General features: G+C 43.0%; 1 protein-coding gene across 1 annotated transcript; it reads right to left on the bottom strand.

The window, feature by feature from the left end:
* Nucleotides 1–319: 319 nt before the first annotated feature.
* Nucleotides 320–19,702, bottom strand: znf219 (zinc finger protein 219). The gene is given in 7 exon segments (XM_018662569.2): nt 320–5,431; nt 5,433–5,599; nt 7,535–7,681; nt 7,870–9,748; nt 9,750–10,205; nt 10,442–10,526; nt 19,356–19,702. Coding segments are annotated over 5 exon segments (3,666 nt in total). The 5' UTR covers nt 10,203–10,205; nt 10,442–10,526; nt 19,356–19,702; the 3' UTR covers nt 320–4,411.
* Nucleotides 19,703–20,835: the final 1,133 nt, after the last annotated feature.

Here is a 20,835-nt window from a genome sequence, read left to right as displayed (position 1 = left end):
TCCGTGTAGAAACAGAGATCAAGCTGGAGGGGAGGCAAAGGGGAGTCCTTCAAAATTTCCACCTTCCTGCAGTTTTGCTTAAATCCACAAGGGGGGCTCCTTTTCCTAAAAGTTGTGGTTACTTACCCTGTCTGGGAAACAAGCACTGTAGTGTGAAACAGCTTGACTCAGACTGTGGAATGTGTGAAAGCATCTCAGACTTCTTTCAACATAAACAAGACATCTGGTGTCTCAGGCAGTCATACAGTGTGTTTACCATTTTAAAACCTAAAAGAGAAATGACATCTGGTTTACAAAGACATAAGAAAGACAGACTGGGTTATTTTGTTTGTGTTTATTTATTTCTAATGTGTTTTATTTTTATTTTTATTTTTTTTATCTGTCCACAAAGTCATATTAGTCACTACTATGTTAGATCAGTTTTCCCTCACTGCAATGGCAGTCAACTACACAAGAGCCCAAACCCAGCATGGCCCCCTCACCTCACAAAGATTTGTCATTTTTCCAAAAAAACCTTCTTCATAATTATCACCTATAAATACTGTTTGTAGGGTCAGCTTGTCTCATACATGTTTAATCGTAATCATATCCTTTTGGTCAAAAATCCTGATTCAGTATCAGGAGAAAAAGGTGCAGTTTTCACACTTTCACACATTTGTCACAACGTCACAAGGATGCCACATTGTATTCAATTGAAGAAATGTGCAAATTTGAGGAGATTTAGAACAAAATTTTACATTTTTTCCCGCTTAACTCAGAGTCAAAGTCGAAGAAGACCTCTTGTGTATTTTCATTAACTGAATGAAGCTAGCTTACCCTCGTTTTGCTCAGTTAATGGACGTTGGTGTCAGATATCTTATTAGAAGCTCCTGATGGTTTAGATGAACCAACTGTCCACGTTTGAAGAAACTTTTCAGAGAAGCTTCTGCTGATTCCACAGATATTAATGAGCTAAACTGAGTGTAATTTGCTGTTAAACACACTTTCAGAAACAGAGCAGGGCAAAACTCTCAACAAGTAGGCATTAAACTATATCTTGATTGGCTCAAGTGCTGCTTCAGTGAGGGTTTTTCTTTCTGTGCAATTAGGGACTGGAGACTGCTTTCTTGCATTCAGATCTCCAAAGAGGAATGCTGTATAGACAAAACATTTATTCTAAAATCTGTTGCTGCTGAGGGAGTTTTTGTCATTAGACATCTAGCATGATTGGCAGGTTGTTTTATTCCCATCTGCCGGTGGGAGGAGTAGAAGGGACCATCACTCAGGTTTGTGCTCTCTTTAAAAAACACAACATCTCTAGTGCTATCTGTACAACATTCAACAACACATTTCTCATTTTTTTCTTGTTTTGTTTTTTTTAACCATAATGCCAAAACAATAATAATTATCATTATAAGAAGAGCATTTTTCCATCTCAACGGCATTGAACAAACACCACACAAACTGAAATAAAAATCTAATAAAGGCCTCAATACCAGATAGTACACGTCACCTTCAAGTGGTGCTAGAGATAAGACAGTTTACGGACGAGAGAGGGACATGGAGGAAGAGCAAGCATGGGAGTGAGAAAAGGCGAGGGGAGGGGTTGAAGAAAAAAGTATGGAAAAGAAGACAGCAAAAGAAAGAGAGAAGATAGGTGAATTATTGTGTTTCCTCAAGTTGATACATGCTTTAGTGTCACATTGGACATGTTTTGGCACCTCATGAGCTTAAATACAATATTCATTAGTCTTAGACTTTGGGCTTTGGTTTACCAAGGGTTAGTATGAAGATCAAAAGTAGTCTAACCCTACATCTATAATGATTTTTTTACTTGTCTAAGGGTTAGGTAGTCCTTTCTTTCAAGAGTCTAGCCATGCTAGATTGTAATTAAGGCCTAGTGACCTTGTTTAAGGCCGAACGGGCCTGAGCAGGAGAAGAGAAACGGCATGAAAACACCTTCCCCCAGGGGAGAGGGGTCAGGAGGTAAAGACACGAGAAAAAGATTAAGAAAATGGGCAGAGGTGATGACAGAGAAGAGGGGAAGAAAACGGGGGAAATGAGGAGGACAGTGGAAAGACAGCGACAGAGAGGAAGAAAGAGTGTGTAGATATAGGCTAAGTGCTTTTGGTGAGTTTTACAAAATACACCAGGAAGTGCTTGAAACAGAAGGCACGGTGGCATTGACAGTAGTTGTTAAGGAGACACCACTAAGGGACTTTCACTACAAAACTCATAAGGTGCTCTAAAAAAGAACTTAAACACATTAATGCACATTAAGGTGTGGTTGCAATCAAAGGATACCCCATCAAAAAGTAGTCTAAGAAGATAAATAATGGTTATTAACCAGTGTAAAGGGGATGTTACTACCTCACATTCATTTTTTTTTCATAAATATACCTTCAAGCCACAAGAATTCATGATAATAGATGGATTTTTTTTATCTAGAGCAGTAAAAGTATTTATGTTTCCACAAAGATGATGTACTTTGATTTTGAACTTTGTTTAACAACCAGTTCAGTGGTTGGACATTTCATACACTGATCAACTGCTTGATGATTTTGCTAATCGATGGGGTAAATCTAATGAAACCACAGCTTTTACACATTTAAAACAACAACAGAAAGTGACAACTTCCATTGAAAAAATGTTTGGTCTATCAATAAAGTCAAAATAAAAACAACTACTTTGGGAACTCAAACCTTGCACAGTGCTCTGTATAGACATTCCAACTAGTCTTAGCTCACAAACATTATAATCAATATTACCTATATTGATAACCTTTTTCTGTAAGCATCTTGAAATGAAAATAAACAAAAGTTTGCTTTTTTTTCTTGTCTTTACAAAAGCTACACATATTCTACTGGGATGTCTATGCATTTGTTAGTGTTTTAATAATTACTCCTACCATTGTCTTTTCTTTTCTTATAAAAAAAGAAGAAGAGAGGGAATCTACTCATCTAAAAGACACCATACCCCAAGAGTACAGTTTGTTTCTCAGATTTAGTCCTGTTTGGCAGGGATACTGCTCTCTTTTTCGTTCTCTACCTTGTATCTTCTCTCCTATGGAGAAAAAATGAAATTGTTCTTTTCTTTTTTTGACACAGTTGCTAAGTCTCTGTCTCTTTAAAACGATGTGTCAGTTGATTGTGTTCGGGGCTCGAGCGACGTCCCTAAACCCCTCAGACAGACTCCCGCTCTGTGGTTTGTTCTTTTCCACACAGCTACGATGACCTTGAGTTGCCTTGGCAACCCCAGCCCACATCCGGCACCACTGTAAACACTGAATTTGAACTGTGACCCCTTTTTTATCACTGAGCCTTTGACCTTTTTCATTGCATCATACATTGTGTATATCATCTACTTTTTTTGTTTTCTTTTCAAGCTGAGCCACAAACGGCCACCGCCTGTGTCAAGGACATCACGCTACAATGTAGCATTTCTTTTACAACTTAACTATTCACAACACCCTAGAACCACTTTTAACAAATATACTGTACTTAAAATTGTTTTAAACTGTATATTCAGATAAAATGAATGACCTATTAGAGCCTCAATGCACAGGAATACCAGAGACTCTCTTGTTAACATACATGAACAGGCACTAACTGAAAAAGAAAAAAATATTACAAACTTTTCTTTCTGTTTTTCTTTAGGACAATCATCTAGAAACACTTTTCAGACAAACAAGGCAGTGATATACAGTTGAGAGAAAGCACATGGCCTGTAACAGTTACCTCATGCCTTAAATTAATACCAAATAGTTTAGCTGAGGTTCACAGCTTGAAACTTTTCTAGACTAATATTTCCTCCATGTCTGTATAGGCTGAGGAGGAACTTGAAGCTTAAGGTTTCAAACTGTTCACTGGTCAGTCAGGAGAACATCTCTTCACAGCTGGCTTTAGCTTGGTCAGTATAGTAGTCTGGGATTTACAGTCCATTATGAATGTGGAATAATTGCGTTGCAGTGCTCTCTGGAATGATGCAGGCTCTGCCCGAGATCTGTTTCTTTCACTTATCAAATAAGAGAATATCTTAAAAATCATCCATCTTGGAGTCAAGCTTGGGAGAAAAAATAGAAAAAGTGGCCTACAAAATCCTGAAAAGATGCATCCGTGCTCTTTTTTTACAGGAAGTTCACTGTATTTTGTGATGGACCACACTGTCAGAACTGAAGACAAATAATTTCGGAGGGAACATAACAGCTTTTTCTGATTTTTCTCTACATCCTTTTCAAAACCCCATGAAATATCAGTTTTCAAAACTCCTCATGTCTCTCTAGAAAAGAAAGTATAAAGGGGCAAATCTTCATTTAACCTTAAAACCCTTTTCTCTCTGCAAGGCATCCCACCCATTCATCAGTTCTGTGGTAAATGTATTTGAAAACATTAAACCCAGCTCTCCAATTTACATTGTGTCATCTAAAATCATTTTAATCTGTTAAGACTCTGTCCTCCTCTCCCATCATATGGTTGGAGCTCAGGGCTGGTGAAAGAGCGAGGGACATCCTCAGATCCTGATCCTGCGAATCCTCAAGACTGCTGTTCTCCAAATTCTCTTCCAATTCCTCCTCTTGCTCTTCGTCCTCCTCTTCCAATTTCTCCTTGAGACCCAGCCCATGTCTCACATTCTTGGATACTGAGGCCACATTGGAGTCTGGGTGGTCAAGAACATCATCCATATGTTCAGTTTTATCCTCAAAGAGCCCATTGAGGGTCTGGGCCTGGGTTGAGGGCCATTCCTCAAGGGGTGCCTGGGACTCAGCCTCACTTACATGCCTCCATATCCCCAATGAATCGAGTTCGGAGTGATCCGTTAGGGGCTTGGTTATCTTTGGGGCTCCATCATCATCTAAGGTAGTTGAAGAGCTTCTTTTGCGTCTTGACTTACTGGTGTGATTGACCTGGAGATGCATGGCCATTAGCTCTGCTGAAGACGTTCGGAAAGGGCAGAACAAACACTGGCTCAGTTTGACCCCTGATGAATGATCGCCTCCATCGACACCTCCTCCTTCCCCTACACTCATGACTCCATTTTCCTCCATCCCACCAAGGCCAGGTGAGGGACGACGGGACAGATCCAGGGGTTCAAACCCACCCTCTTGAGTGGAAGGTGCAGGCCCTTCCTTGTCACTTGATGGCTGAACCATTCGGCTAGTAGTAAGGGGCTTACGCCGGGACACTTTAGGGGTCTTCGGTGGGGGAGACTCCCTAATCCATCCTCCTTCCATTCCACCTTGGTAAAGCGCTCCCATCACCCCAGACAGATACCTGTATTGGGTTTCCAAGTCGACATCCCTTAGAGCTGCCAAGGCCTTTCGATGCTCCTGCTGGTCTGGAATGCCTAGAAGCCAGGACTGTTGGCTTGGCCGAGAGGAGGGGGTGTCTGTTGGGGCTCGGTTGACTGGGCAGTGGTTGATTTGGGATCTGCGCTGCTTTACCAGCCCAGACTGTTCCAGAGGTCAGACTGTTGATAGTGGAGGTGAGACCGGCAGAGGAGGAATTTGAGGAGGCTGACAAGGCATTGCGTTGCTCCCTGTGATGCCTCTGGAGGTGGTACTTCAACGAGCCAGACTGGGTACCAGCATAGTCACAGTGGGGACATTTGTAGGGTCTCTCACCTGGAGAAAATAGGATTAAGAAAATTTGGTTGAAATATGGTATCAGAGAAAAGTAGCACCTATCACAGTATCATCCAGCAAATCAACAGAAATGTAAAAAAAGTGTACAAAAAAATAAAAAAATAAAAATCCACTTCCATCCTCTGGGTGAATTTGAATTAGAATGTTTTAGCTCATTTACCACAAATCACAGATGCTTAACATAAGTGCTAACCATTTTGCAAAATTAAATGCAGACCTGAAGTTCACTCTGATGGATTACACAAGCAAGTTTCAAGACTCTGCTAATTGGATTTCCTACCATAGCAAAATGAAAAAAAAGACAATGGCTGCTTGGGAAAGTGGAAAAATACATCAAGAATCTGAAACTGTGTAATCTATCATAACTACAGCATTTACTATAAAACAGCTAACAGTCATATTTAAGACATTGTATCTTCACATATGTAGTTGTGTAAGAAGTGTTGAGTGGGAGATGTAGTTACACATTTTAAAGGGAGATGGCAGTATTCCATCACTGATTAAAACTCACACTGCTGGGAAAGATAAAGAGGAGGGGGCATCATGCTGGAGGCATATCAACAGCAGGATATGTATTACATTTGAAAAGCGTAAATGATCTTATTCACAGGAACAAAAAAATGATAACACAAGAAGAACACAGTTCTATTGATGAATGCACATGCACATACAGATGTATGAACAATTTTGATTTTGAAGCTAAATAAAATGATGGGATAAAAATCTCGAGAGCCAATAGTATTCTCAAGAGGACAGTAATATCAAGAGAGTATTATTATAATCTGATGCCTTCACTTAAATTACTGACCATGTGGTAATCACTTGATGGCAAAGAGACGCAATAGTGCCTGAAAAAAGAGCTGTATGCTATCATGAATAATATAGTTGTGATGTGATGGATCCTGTCGGCTGTAGATGAGCACTCATGATGGCAATACTAAATAGATTTCATTTAATGCATTTTGGGCACTGTGTTGCTGGAAAGACTTGGATGAGCTCCAGTTACCAGTTGCTGGAGATTGGTGGCAACTCAAAAATGGAAGGAGGGGTCTTAATTTTGATCAAATACATCAAGCGAAGGCAAATAATAAAAAATCACAATGACTCATGCTGATAAAGTCTTATGAATATGGATCATTAATTAGGAGTGTGAGTGAGTGCCGTGAGAGTTCCCATTTTTCATTAAAGTCCTACTCACTTGTCACCAGGAATTCAGTATGAGGTTTTTGATTTTTTTGGTTTGTTTTTTAAATCTTGGAAAAGCTTTTAAGAGTCTGTGTGTCTGAGCACCCTGTGTCTCTGCTCTACAGTCAGAATAATTTAGAAATTATTTGAGGTAAGTTTTATCAGAACAATTGCAGATTGGCTTGCTTCAAAGACCAAGTCAGAGAGTGAATCCCTGAAAGACTACAGGGAAAAACTGCTATTGTAGAGACAACTGTGACCATATGCTTCATGTCAGATGTTTACATAAGATTTCAAAAAGTAAGAATATATTCAGTCTATAAGATTATGCCAAACCATTTTCATTTTTTTTTTTTTTTTTCAATTTAGATTTTAGGCAAATCAAGCTAGGGGAAAAAGGAAAAAATGTACAATTTCTACCTTTCTTGGTGGTGAGGTTGCAGTGAGGTTTTACTGAGATTTTACCAGTTTAATTCCCTGGAGCGGTTTGATTTTTTTCCTCTCAAAAACTACTGTTAATATACCCTCGAGCAAGGCACTTCAGCTGGAGCTGCTCCAGTGGAGCTGCTCAGTTGCCTGCAGTCGAGGGCTATGATTAGCGCTGGCCAGCTCTCTGAGGTGATGTGTAAAAAAGAAAAAAGGTAGTGCTGCTCAATGAAACCTTTCCAGGGATTTATAAAGGTTAAAAAAAAGTAAATGTGGTTTGCTAAACTCACAGCAGTTTCTCACCTGTGTGAACTCTCAGGTGCACTTTGAGATGGTGTGAAGAGCGGAAAGCTTTACCACAGTAGGGGCAGTCTTTTATCCCTCTACCACGCACTCGCTCCCTGATGGGAACTGAAGGTATGGAGGAGACTGCTGTCAAGCCATTTTCCCCTGCAAGTGGAGAAAAAGGTGGAAAAAATGTAAAGATAATGGCTGGTGTGAAGAGCCCCATGAGAGCTTCTATTTACAACAGAAAAGCAGTATGAAAATAAAATGCTTTTGTGGTAATAGCACCAATACATGTGAGCAAACAAACACAACCCAAAACACTAAATAGAAAAAAGCTGATGTGATTGTACCTTTGAAGCTTGAGATGACAGAGTGAAACCCTGTAGCTGCTCCTGCTTGTTGTGATCCACCACAATGCAGTTTTGATTCCTGTCTCATCTCTCCCGTTTGTTGGGATCCACCACCATGTAGCTGAGATTCCTGTCTCACTTCGCCGCCACCTGCTCTTCCAAGCCCAGCTCCTCTACGATTGCCACTTCCCTCATCCTCGCCGCCACCTCCTTTCTGGGGCCTCTGAGTGTGAACGCGAGCATGAACCACCACCTGCTGCAAACTGCGGAATAGTTTTCCACAGTCTGGGCATTCCCATGGCCCTCCTGCTCCTCCAGACTCCTCTCTTGGATCCAGGCCTCCAAGATAGGCTCTGACTTGGTCAGCCTCTGTGATCACAGAGCTCCGACCTGGGCCTCGCTGGCCTTGCTGCTGGCCTCGCTGTTGGGGCCTCTGCTGCTGCTGAGCAACTGCCAGGCTGCGAGCTACCAGTTGCCACCAAGTTGCCTGGTCCCCTCCTTCAGATACCGATGCTGCAGTGTCACCTGTGCCTCTAGATGCTCCCCCTCCTCTTCCTGGGTCCCCTCCTCCTGTGCCGCCGATCCCACCGCCACCGTTTCCCATTTCTGCCACCTGAGCCACTGCTTGAAGTCTCTCCATGCAGCTGGCCCCACTGCCATCGCTGGGCAGCCCCAGGTAACCCAGGATGGCTGATTTGCTTGAGCCCATTCCCATTCTGCCTCCAGTGTCCCTCTCTGACCTTGCCTGACCACCTCTGCCACCACCTCGCTGGGCCAGAAGAAGGCTGGAGTAGAGGGCATTGAGAGACTGACTGCTTGCAGAGCCTTTGGCCTGCTGCTCAGCACTTCCTGGTCCCCCAAGAGTTCCCAGCCCAGCTTTCAGCCCAAGCTTGTTCAGATGTACTTTCATGTGGTTTTTGAGAAACCAAGGCTCCTTGAAACCACGGCCACATACCTGGCACTTGTGGTCCAAGGAGTCCTTGTGCTTTCGCATGTGTCCTTTAAGGAACCAAGACTGGGTAAAGCGCTGTCCACAAGTATCACAGCGAAATGCTGGCAGTGAGGAGGATGCAGCTGCTGTAGCAGCCGACGTCGTCTGTGGGATGCTTGGGGTTGGAGCTGGGGTATGGGTCGGGGTGGGCACAGGAGTGTCAGGGGTTGCAATAATGGGCCTGGAATTAAAGGCCGGTGGCAGAGCAGATACCTCAGGAGAAGGGTGACACTCCTGCAAATGAGATGCCAGGCTTTCTTCTTGGCTGGCAGAGAAAGGACAAAGAGTGCATTTATATGGGTTGTGGAGAATGCGGACATGGCGCGCCAACTCTGAAGCTGTGCGGAATTTTCCTTTGCAGGCATGGCAGCGAAATGTAGGCGCAATGGGAGTAGATGCACCCTCCACAATGGAAGAAGAATAGGGAGAGGTCACAGAAACAGGGTCCTCTGTAAGTGGAGGGGTCAATGGTGTGCTGTCATCCAGTAAAAAGTTTGGATTATGCTCTGTCTGTAGGCCTTCATCTAGATCTTTGACCTCACCATCAACATCCTCTTCCTCTGTAAGATGCTGGATGAGAGTCCCTGGCAGTAAGCGCTGGTTTGTGTGACTTTTGTGATTCTGGATTATGTCTTTGTGATTCTGTTGGACCTTGAGGTGCTGCTTTAGGGGTGCTGAGGGGAGTCCAGACCGGTAGAGGGCCGAAGCTCGGCGGTCTCGGTCCAGACTGTGAGCTCGTGCGTGAAGAGACAAAATACTTTGGAATCGGAATCTCTTCCCACAAACGTGACAGGGAAACCTGAGTGCAGGCCCTGATGAGGCCCCTCCCACTCCAGGTATTGCCCTGGTAACAGTATCCTTCTGGAACAGCTGGAGGTCTAGCTCATCAGTTGCAGTTTCCACTTGGCCCCGAAGAGAGGGCCAGCTCCAGGGCTCCAAACCCAAGCAGTGGTGCTGATGGTGTAGCTGGGGGAGAGGTATCCAAACAAGGGCTGCATCCAGCTTCTTGTCCCCCTCCTCCTGGGAACAGAGCCACTGCCGGGGTCGGGGATGGAGGAACTCCGTCCAGCCCTTCCTCGTCATCTTCACCATCAACATTGTGGTGATTGTTATTACTGTCCTCGTGGAGGGGGAAGGGAGAGAGGGGGAAATAAGGCGTGGTGTCCGGGCTCTGGGGAGAGGGTTCGGGGCTGTGAATGGGCAGGACAGCTGGGCTGTCAGGTAGAGAGATCTGGGTGTGAGGAGACAACGCCTGGGGACTGTGGTCCAGGGACGGCAGTGTTGGGGGAGACTGGGGCTGCTCACAAGAAAGAGACAACACACACTCTGGTGGAGAATCCATCCTCTATCAATACAAAACAGAGAGAAAAGTGGACAAATAGTGAGTGGGACTGATGACTTTCAGTTGAGTTACAACTTTAAAAACCAGACTAAAAACCAGGCTAAATTTGCATGTTGTGCATAATTATCTTTAACTGCAACTTGACCTTGACCAGATCCAGAAAACAGGTTCATATGTTTGTATATGAATGCATGTGTACTGTGTATATTTGAGTGCCTATGCAAACAGTAAAGAGTTACCAGCAGTGTGTGTGATATTATGCCATTCTTTAGTGTCTTGGCTGATGGGGGACACACTTCTGTGGCAGCCTCCTCCTTTGATTTTCTGGGGACAAAAACAATGAAATTAAATAGTCGCCAGTTAAAAAAAACACACATATTTTAGCACGTTATTGAAGTGCTTATCTAACTAAAGACTTAGATAAATCAGCAATATCAGTGTCAATGTAGGCGTAAATGCTTTTGAAATATTGAGCGATGAACTGCAGGTAGCAGATTTTTGTCAAACAGGATTAAAAGCAATTTGCATTGAGACTATTTGAATGTATTCCATCGTAAATGCTAATAGCAGATAATCATAATGCAGAGTCATTATAGCACCGCTGTGAATGTGTTTTAATTCATGTAAATGTTAAGTGCAAAGCAAATCTTTTTTCCTTTAGTCTACATAGGTATATACATGTGCTTGAATGTGTAACAGGTGTGCACCTGTTCTGTCCTCCTGCATGTGCTCACGATGCACACTGGCATACTGTTAGCACATATGGGATGATTAGTCGGAGTGTGAATGTGCATCAGCGTGTATCTGTGTGGGTGTCGATGTGTGTTTAGGAGTTAAGGGTACCACCACAGGACATGGACTGTCCCAAACAGGATGGGCGCGCGATGTTTTGACTTCCCCACACGCCCTTCCTGTACACTCATACAGTAGCAGCTTTTTGCTTAAATCAGGATTGTACACACACACACACACATACTGTATGCATGCACTTATGCACAGCAGTATTTCATAAACATGCTGCCTGGGTGTGGTGGCTTTGACCCATACACTGCTTAGTCATGATTACTTGTTTAAGCAATGTACTAATGTAAGCTTATTCTACTGTTGTGTTTACTGTACTGCAACCGTCACCCTAGGATAACAGAGTCAGCTAAAATGTAAAGTGTGATATACAGCATATTGAACACACAAGCATTTTGGCAAGCTCGCTCACACATCCACATATTTTGAATACACAGCAGTTTGCATCAGTTAGACTGGATTTATGCACATAGGCTGTTTTTGTCCATCATCTGGTGGAGTTGAGAAGCAGCAGAGGCGTCCACAACAAAACAAAAGGTCATCAATCATTGTGGCAAAACAATGGAACATCTGTGTTTGCAGGTGTGTCGCCCATATTTGTGTTCACGCAACAGTATGGTCACATATGTGTTTATATGATCTGTTGGGTTTGTGTATATGTGTGTGTGTGTGTGTGTGTGTGTGTGTGTCATTGAGCCTGGATGACAAAGAGATTCTCATGTAGCCAGTTGACATTTTAGCTCAGCTATGACTCACAGGGATATCACACCATATCAATCACATAAACACACACACTCACACACAACCACAGACACACACACACTCACACACTCACACAGAGTCCTTTCTTAATCCACCATTATTGTTCTTTCTCTCCCTGTCTTCCTTTCCCTTCTGTCTTTCTCTCCCTGATTCATTCTCCTCCCATCCCCCTCTCATTCTCTCGCTCCCTCCCTCCGTCTATTATTCACTAATTTTCTTTCATTCTCTCCCTCTCTCTTTCTTTCTCTCCTGCAGTGTTGCCAGTTGGCAGAGTGCCAGGGAATGCTGATATCAGCTGGTAGATTGGGCCCTGCCAACATGGCGAAGAGCAAAAATGAGAAAGGAGGCAGACAGAGAGAAAGAAAGAGAGAGACAGAGAGAAACATACAGCGCAGTTACAAACTGGGCAGCATAAAAAAAAACACACTATCAGAAGCCATGTGAATGAAAATGATTTAATGTGATTGCCAACATGGTGTTGCGGGGAAACGGGAAGGGGGGGGAGAAAAATAGAAAAGGGTAAAGAGACAGACATGCTGGAATAGAGAATAGGAGAGAGTGATGGAGTGGCAGACTGGAGCTGAACATGAAGAGGGAACAACAGATTTAAAAAATCATTTGAAAAGTCAACACATTGAAAAATACAACCAAACAGGCAGAGAGCGAGAGGGATACTTTGGGGGGGAGACTGGCTATCTAAATGTATCTGCAGCAGTATTAGGTCTGATGGCATTATCATATGAATATCACCATCACAATGCATTGTTCCACCGTGACGATGGCTGTCGCCAACCACCAGGCCTGTCATGCCAATAAAGAAAATTTGGATAGATGGAGACATGGAGATAAGGTGCGGGGACGGGGGTTGGGGTGACGGAGGGACAGAAATCAGACTGGAATCAGGTGGAACAGGAGGACAAAAAAAAAAAAAGGTGCAAATGAACCAAGAAAGGTGCTGAAGAGCCAGTCAGTTAAGCCATGGTTGGAGACACATTTATCCACATTATCAACAAATAAAATTCATTCCCAATCTGCAAACTGTGCCAGGAAAGTACAGGTATTCAACAAGACATTCAGTTTTAAAGGATGTGATTTGTGCTGAGAGAAGGTGAAATCAGATTCCAAAAGTACATCATGGAAATGCATTTTTAATGTTGGGTGAAAATGTGATCCGCCTAAATCATCCTGTCAGTCTTGACGTGAAATGCATGTTGATACCGGATACAAAAAATGTGGAGAGGGAAAAAAACATGTATTCACCTGGATTTATCTGCACTTTCACTGATTTTCTTTTTTTTTTTCTCCTGCTTTTTCTCTGACCCTGCAATTTGCAGCGTACATGCAGCGGTGTAACAACATTGCAATTCGCACAGTAATGACAGCTTAAAAGCATATTGTTGTTGTGTTAAGCATTGCCATGATGTTGTCATTACAGTAATTGCAGTGTAACTTTGTGGGCACTGAGATACCTGATTTAAAGCACTGAATTGCCTTAACTGGAAATTAGTTTTTATGACAGAGGTCAATATGCCAACTTTCTTTTTTTGGCCCAAAAAGAAACAACTGATAACCACTCCCACACTTGTGTCACAAGGTGTGTGTGTGTGTGTGTGTGTGTGTGTGTGTGTGTGTGTGTAGCGGGGGGCTGCTGAGTCATACATCACATCCTTGATAAATAGTTGCAAAGGGAGTAGGAGCACAATATGTTCAGACAAGTTTATTTTTGGGGGGGTTTGAAGTCATTGTGTAAATATCCACTGAGTGGTACAGCTTTATTGTGAAGGCAGTTAGCACAGGTTTGTACATGCCGGCGAGCTACACATCATAATTGTAAATGTGAGGGTGTGAATGCCTTTCACTTAGTGTTTTTTAACTCTGTGTGTGTGTGTGTGTGTGTGTGTGTGTGGGCAGGGAGAACTATATCTGCTCAGCTTTATATTAATTATATGAGTGTGTATACAGGCTGGTATGTTATGTGAGTTTGTGTATATCCATATCCATGACTGTCGCACTGGATTCTGATCGTTTTGCATCTTAATTTCTGCCTTTACCGCCAAGCAATGTCAGCTCGCAACCCCATCATTACAGTTTGCATAATTATGTCTATGAGCTCTTAGCAGTGTGATATCTTTAGATTGTTTTATTTTAATGATGATTATAGACCTGGGGACGTAAAAGTGTTTCACAATAAAAAAAGAGAAAACTTGAGAAAACACAGGCCATGTTGTGACCTCATCCGATTTATCTTGTGACCCTTGGTGGGGGGCCGGAACTCTAGGTTGGGAACCACTGATGTGTAGGAATGCTCAAGGGTGAAAGAGGTATACAGTAACTACTTTTGTGTTGTTTTTGTCTGTCTGTCTGTATGTGTGTGTGTGTGTTGCACATGTCCTTCTCAATGTTCCTAAAAATAGCCATCTCCAAGGTCTCCGACCTGAGCCTTAGGGTAAAGTGTGTATCTGGAGGCTGCGGGTGTGTATGTGTACTTCTGTGAATCCTTACAAGTGTATCTTTCTTCCTGCTGTATTACTTGAGCTCTCATGTGATGAAGTGTGTGCGAGGTGAGGTGTCCTTTGGGGATAAGTGGGTGTATGAGAGACTGACCACAGAAAAATGTGTTTGAAAAAGGAGGATGAACAATTTGAGGGAGGAAGAGAGGGGAGTCTGCTGTCTGTGCGGTACAGTATAATTTCGCCCTGTGGTTTTTATCGCGTGGTCACGTGGCAAACTTCCCCACAGACGGTATTCATTTCCTTTACTTCACCTTTCCCTGAACCCCCTGCTTCACTCCCTGCTTCACTTAAACTTTGTCTGGCTCGCATTTTCTCTCCCCCTCATCTCCAGCTCTGACAGCGATAAGGGGGAAAGCCTCCCGCTGTGTGCCCAACACTTACTGTAAAGATGTGGCTGGTGGATTCCTTGAGCAGAAAACACTAACTTTTGTGTAACATTTCGGATTGAGAATGATATTGCTATCAAAGGGCTCAAGGTCTGCCTTGAAACCAAAACTACAGGCATTGATGGTTCTGTTGGCTGAAAGTGTTGATCAAATGGCAGTAGATTGACATGTGGCTGAGGTTTATAATAAACAAATTGTGCAAAAATGCTACATTTAGCCCCAGTCTCTCAATCTGTCCTCAGCTCTTTCATCTTATTCTGGCCATGAGCAACATTTACTGCAAACGTAAAAGAAAAACATGCTCCCTCCTGCTTTTTTTTCTTCCCATCTAACCTTACCACTTCATTTCTCCTCTCCTCTACCTCTCTCTGCACTCTCCATCGCCTCTCAAGCTGTTGCTCCTGCTCTTTCTGAATGAATTCCTCCTCCGGCGGAGAACATGAGCCGACACTTCCCTGCAGTTGCGGAGCGCCTGAACTGGGAGCGACGCGGCGGTGCCAGATCTGAGCGAGTGAATCTGAAACGTTGGAAACATCACAGCATCTCGGCAGAGAGACGAGGCTCTCGCTCCAAGTCATTGCAGGCCGCGCTGTGTCTAAACCAATGAGTGGAAGCACTGACTGACTCGTCTGATTCAGGATTACAAGACTGAAGCCTTAAAAAGAGACATTGCTTCTGAGCATGCAAATCACTGGATGTGTCCCTCCTAAAAGGCTCATCTGTGCACACTGAGGATCACCTGCAGGGGCTGAGGGAGAAGAAGCAGAGGAAAGGACGCAATCATGCAACCCACAGGTGAAACAAACACCTACATGATTTTTTTCCTAATCACAAATCTAAATTAGTCTTAAAAACTGTCAATCACATAATGAATATTCCAATACAAAGTGGACAAAAAATGTTCAAACCCTTTCATAGGCACTTCTCCCTCTGAAGTGTTCTTCCCACTACCACTACCCACAAGCCCCTGGGATACTGACCCTACACTGTGACCTCCTTGTGGAATATGTGTATCGCATATATGAGACATGTGAGTACCTACAAGAGCCTAACAATAGAAAAAATAGTAACTGTTAACACAGGTTAATTCTTCATTCACCCAGGGGGGATACGCAGTGTGTGCGTGCTCTTTCTTTATAACACAGTGTCTCATGCACACTCAGTTAAATATAACTGAGATATATGGAGTGTCAATACTTAAATCAACACCTCTCTGTGTAATTCAGGATAATGCGCTCTGCACATCTGCACCTTGACAGTATTAGGTTAGAAGTTCACTTTGTTCTCTATTAGTGCATTTGAGCCTAAAGGTGAGGATATACTCAAAAAGAACCTGTTTTTAACAAGTGCTGTGTGACGGCGCTGGAGGGCAGAAGTGTTTATAACTGCTCTGAATGTTGGGGTAATAAACGTTGCCATAATTCAGAGAGGGCAGATTCAGATAGACCTCCCTTCCATTCATAGTGTTACACAAAAAAAGAACTTTACTTCTTCACCTCCTCTGATCTGAACTGAGTGCAGATGTCGAATTGTCGGTTTCGTAAAATCATTGGATGCAGCCCTGTTTCCCAACACGTGACAGGTTTGTTTGTGAGTGGGGGTGTGGTTAATTTTAATAAATTAATGTAATATACTGACATCTTAATAGATTCAGCCTCTGTGCCTAACCTTTGGGCTTCCTCTGCTCGCCATCTCTTGGTGACTGGCACTATCTTTTGCTTGACCCGCTGTTGTAAATCACAGCGGGCCTCCCTACTGGTGCTGTGACCTGCTTACATTCGCTTTGCTTCCCAAATGTATGATTTAAAACACCCAAACAAGAGAAAGTGAACTATCCACCTGTCCATCTCTACTGTAAAAATTGGTTTAAAACTAGTCTGAAAACTAAATACAAATGGCACATGTGGCGTACTATTTAAGTAAGACCCTAATGCTCTAAATACACACTAATCCCGAGCAGCCAGCAGAACTCTCAACAGTCTCAAAATGTCACAATGCAGTAGATTCTCCCTAACTGAGGGCAAGCAGGTGCCTCTCCCGCAGCGCACTAATGACCCAATTATATCAATCAGAAGCCTTGATTGGTGCTACACTCCTCTCCCTTTTTTTACGCTCTCTCCCTCCGTCTCTGTCTCTTTCTCCCTCGCATACAATCTCTTCCCCAAGAGCCACCTGGATGGGGTGTATGTGCCCTCTCAAGTACAGTACAGTATGTGCAAAGAAGGGGAGGAGGCGGCATTGATGGCGGTGGAGGAGGAGGAGGAGGAGGAGGAGGATACTACTTGAACACGACAAGCAAAGAGGGGTCTGAATGAAGCAAAACCATTAGACACTTTTTAACAGTGGCCCAGTGTTTCATATTTGTTAGTACAGTAGGTTCCTGATGAGTATTTGCAAAAGGAAATTATCATCTTGTATCAAAAGGTAGATAACCTGTAGGCTGGATGGAGCGGAGGAGGATACTTTTCCAACAGAGAGGTGATTTTGTAAGGTTTACTTTTTTATAGCGACATAAGTGATTAAAGAAAGTCACTCTAGTGAGCAATAATCAAAAGAAAAAGAAAAATTCTGCACAGTTTTCACAGTGCATATCTGCTTGCACAGGGATTTTAAAAGATAATGTGCAGTTCAGGTCAGAGTGTTTCTATATAAAACATGATAAATAAAATAAAACATGGAGTAAGAACAGTTTAAGGACCCTCCAAGACAGCCCTGATTATAGGACAAGCCAGCAATGTCAACCTACTTCCACTATGCACACGCTCTGAAAAGTGTGACATTTTGGGTGGATATAAAAATAGGGCATTTCAGGATCCCTAAACATCTTCCATTGGATATAGAAAAGGCGACGGGAGTGTCTTTGGTCAACCCAGATGACACGTCTGCGCCTTATCTCAAGAGGAATTTCCTCCTCGCCCCTATGATGTGCGTCAATAACGTGCAACCATTTTCAGTCGCTCTTTCCCCTCTTCTCTCTCGCGGCCATCTCAATTAGAGGCACATTAATGAAATAAATAACCATCAACAAACAATGCACTAATAAACACCCCCACTAAAATGAGATTAACCCTGCCCGCAGATGGTGTCCGCGCACAATCCCGCTTCCAAAAAATGCGATTAAAAATCAAAAACAGTGGGATATAGTTTGGAGAAGTCGGGGGTGGCGTGTGTGTGTCATGTCAGCCTATCTATCGCTCTCTCCCCTGCTCCATTTTGTTCTTAAATTTTCTATACAAAAGATTAAGGGAGGGGAAAAAGACGAGTGAGCGAGCAGGGAGAGGACGGGAGGGAAAAAAGTGCCATCATGGATTTCATCTCGAATCCTCTGCCAATCTCCCGAACCGACATCAGTCCCACAAAGCGACATCGTGTCCAAAAACGCACATTTTAAAACCGGGGATGCAAAACCGGTAACTTATCTTGACGGAACAGAATTTGGCAACACGCGTTCTGCACACACACGGCTACAGCGTTGCATGCCAGACTTGCTATGCTACTTTCTGAGCCTGTAGACACTGGAGGTGATGTTAGGACAACTAAACGGGTTGTAGTAAACATTGTAGTAAAAGGTGGAGAAAGTTAAACGTTTATAAAACACTATTACAGCCTGTGGATGCGTTTTTGCGCACATCCCAGATGAAAGTGACGGTGCTTATCTCGAAAACAATGCACTACACAATGCCTAATGTGTGCCCAACAAAAGAATTAGTCAAGCTAATCGCATCTACCTACAAATTACGCGTTGTAAATCAACTTGCTAACACGCAAAAATCCACTTTTACGCCTGGACAATATGTCTGCGGCTTATCGAAATACTCCGTTACGCACCAACAACTTGTGTCTCTTTTTGTAAAAGCTACTTTTTCGGTCAAACGTCGTTTTTTCTCCCCAAGAGGTTAAAAGGGGATAAAAACAGAAGAGGTCATAACGCTGCCTAATTTTAAAAACGCTTTCCTCGCGCGGATACTAGCTAATACAACTTGGTTAAAGTTACACGATTTTTTTTTTTTTTTTTTTTTTTTTTTTTTTTAGAAAAATACATCTTTAACCACTCCGAGTGACTTTTCGTGCACTTGCAACCATTTTAAAGTCGCGTTTAATCCCGAGTTGACTTACTGAATCGACTTGTTTTACACGTTACATCGACTATTTTCGGAATTATTTGGGGGAAATAGTGCATTTCTCCGCTTTTTTTGTCATGTCACGGCTATACGAGGGCTCGGAGGCTACATGCATGTCGGCCACGCGCGCACATACACCGGCTTACATACATGACACACACGTAAAGTGGTCCGGAGCGCGCGGTTACATACATACATACATGGGCTACATACATACATGCTTCGTGCCAATCACTCACATGCGAGCACACACGCGCACACACACTCACACACACAGAGAGAGCGAGAGACACACACACGTCCGAATCCAAACTGCAAAATAAAAAAAGCGGAGTGGCCCTGAGAAATAAAACACAACAACAACTATATTGGCCATTATCCCGTGTGTTGCTCGTGGAAAAAAAGGCAACAACAGTCGCAATAAATTCAACAATTTTGGAAATGTTTCACCGGCGGTGTTTCACACCACTATGCATAAAAGTATATATGTAAACATAGTGGTGGATAAAATGTAAGTAGATAAATGAGGATATAGGATATATGTTGAAAGTAAAGACTCAGTGTACTTACGGGAGAGGCGGCGAGGAGATTAATGACACGACACGTCATGATTACGTTTCACTTGAATTAAATACATTACGAGTTGGGAAAAAAATGGAAATCAGGGTTGTATACAAGCATACGCCGTTTCCCCCTCCCTCCTCCCTCCGTTTGGTCACCCTGTTCTCTCTCCCTCTCCCTCTCTCTCTCTCTCTCACTCACTCTCTCCTCCTCCTTCTCCTCCTCCATCTCCCTTTTCTTTCCCTTCTCCCTTTCTCTCCTTTCTTCTTGCATTTTTTTCTCCCATTTATTGTACAGGAGTGAGTGAATAGAGAGAGAAGCTAGAGGAGAAGTGGGAGGGAGAGTGATGTAGGTTGGAAATGTTAATTATAATCTCAGCACGGGCACCATTTTACAACGCTGTCATCTCTTCACATTTGTATCCTAAATATGGCATCTGGGGTGGCTGGTAGCTGACAGTTTAGAGAGACATTTTTTTTTTTGGAAGGGGGGGTTAAAGGAGAGGAAAAAAGTTTCACACCAATTGAAGTGTGTTTAAAGTGATGACAGGGGCAAGAGGCAGCCGAAATGTTGTGGTGGGCCACCCCGGAAGCACATGGCCACACTGGGGATGGGAATATACAAAGTGCACATATTTGAATGTGGGGTTCCCAACATAAGGTCAGGGGACAGATAGGAGTCCCTCAGGAGCTTTCCAGGGGGTCCCCAGCAAAAATAGCAACAGTGGGGGGAAAAAAAAAGCACAGTATCAGTTCAGGAAATGTGGTTAAAATTGGACTTAGTTCAAAGTAAACAGCCCAGGCAAAGTATTAAAAACAAATGCAAGTATTAAAAGTAAAAGTGCTCATTTAGAATAATTAGTTTTTCATTGTGTTACTTGTTGCTGCGCCCACTCTTTTCAGTTGTCAGTGGTTTAGTTGTAACAGGTGCACATATCCTCCAACCCATGTCTCCGCGTCAGATAAAACTCTTAAAAATGGAATGTAAAAGATCCCCTGCACCATCCTCTTTGTCTTGTTATGAGTGGGAGGCAGTTTGGGGTGCTTCCCTATCCCAAAAAAAAAAAAAAAAAAAAGTCTGAAGAAGAACATTAGCAGACAAATGCAGAGCAACACTGTGATCCATTTGGAATCATGTTTCTCACCACCTGATGAATTTAAGGCCAATATTCCCTTCTCTTTTTAGCTCCTTATCCCACCAACATCTTTGAAAAACAAAGAGTGTTTAGCTTGATTTCCTTTGACTCCCTCCACCAGCTCATCACTTGTGTGTCTGTCTGCTGTTTGGTGCTGGGTGGGTAGCAGGCGGCAGCTGGAAACAAGGCTGATGAGCAGACTGAGACTGAACTGAACAGTAAATTTACCTTTAAGGAATTCCTCCAGACACATTTTAAGAAAATACCCTGCTTTAATTATCCGTGTTTAAAATGGGTTTTAGACACAAAAATGTAACAAGTTCTTACAAGCTTACCAACGTTTTCTCCCTCATT

The sequence above is a fragment of the Lates calcarifer genome, linkage group LG14 (genome assembly GCF_001640805.2).
Source record: "Lates calcarifer isolate ASB-BC8 linkage group LG14, TLL_Latcal_v3, whole genome shotgun sequence".
In the NCBI taxonomy this organism is placed as follows: domain Eukaryota; kingdom Metazoa; phylum Chordata; class Actinopteri; family Centropomidae; genus Lates; species Lates calcarifer.
Note: the sequence above shows the minus strand (reverse complement) of the source record. Positions and strands in the feature narration are given on the sequence as shown.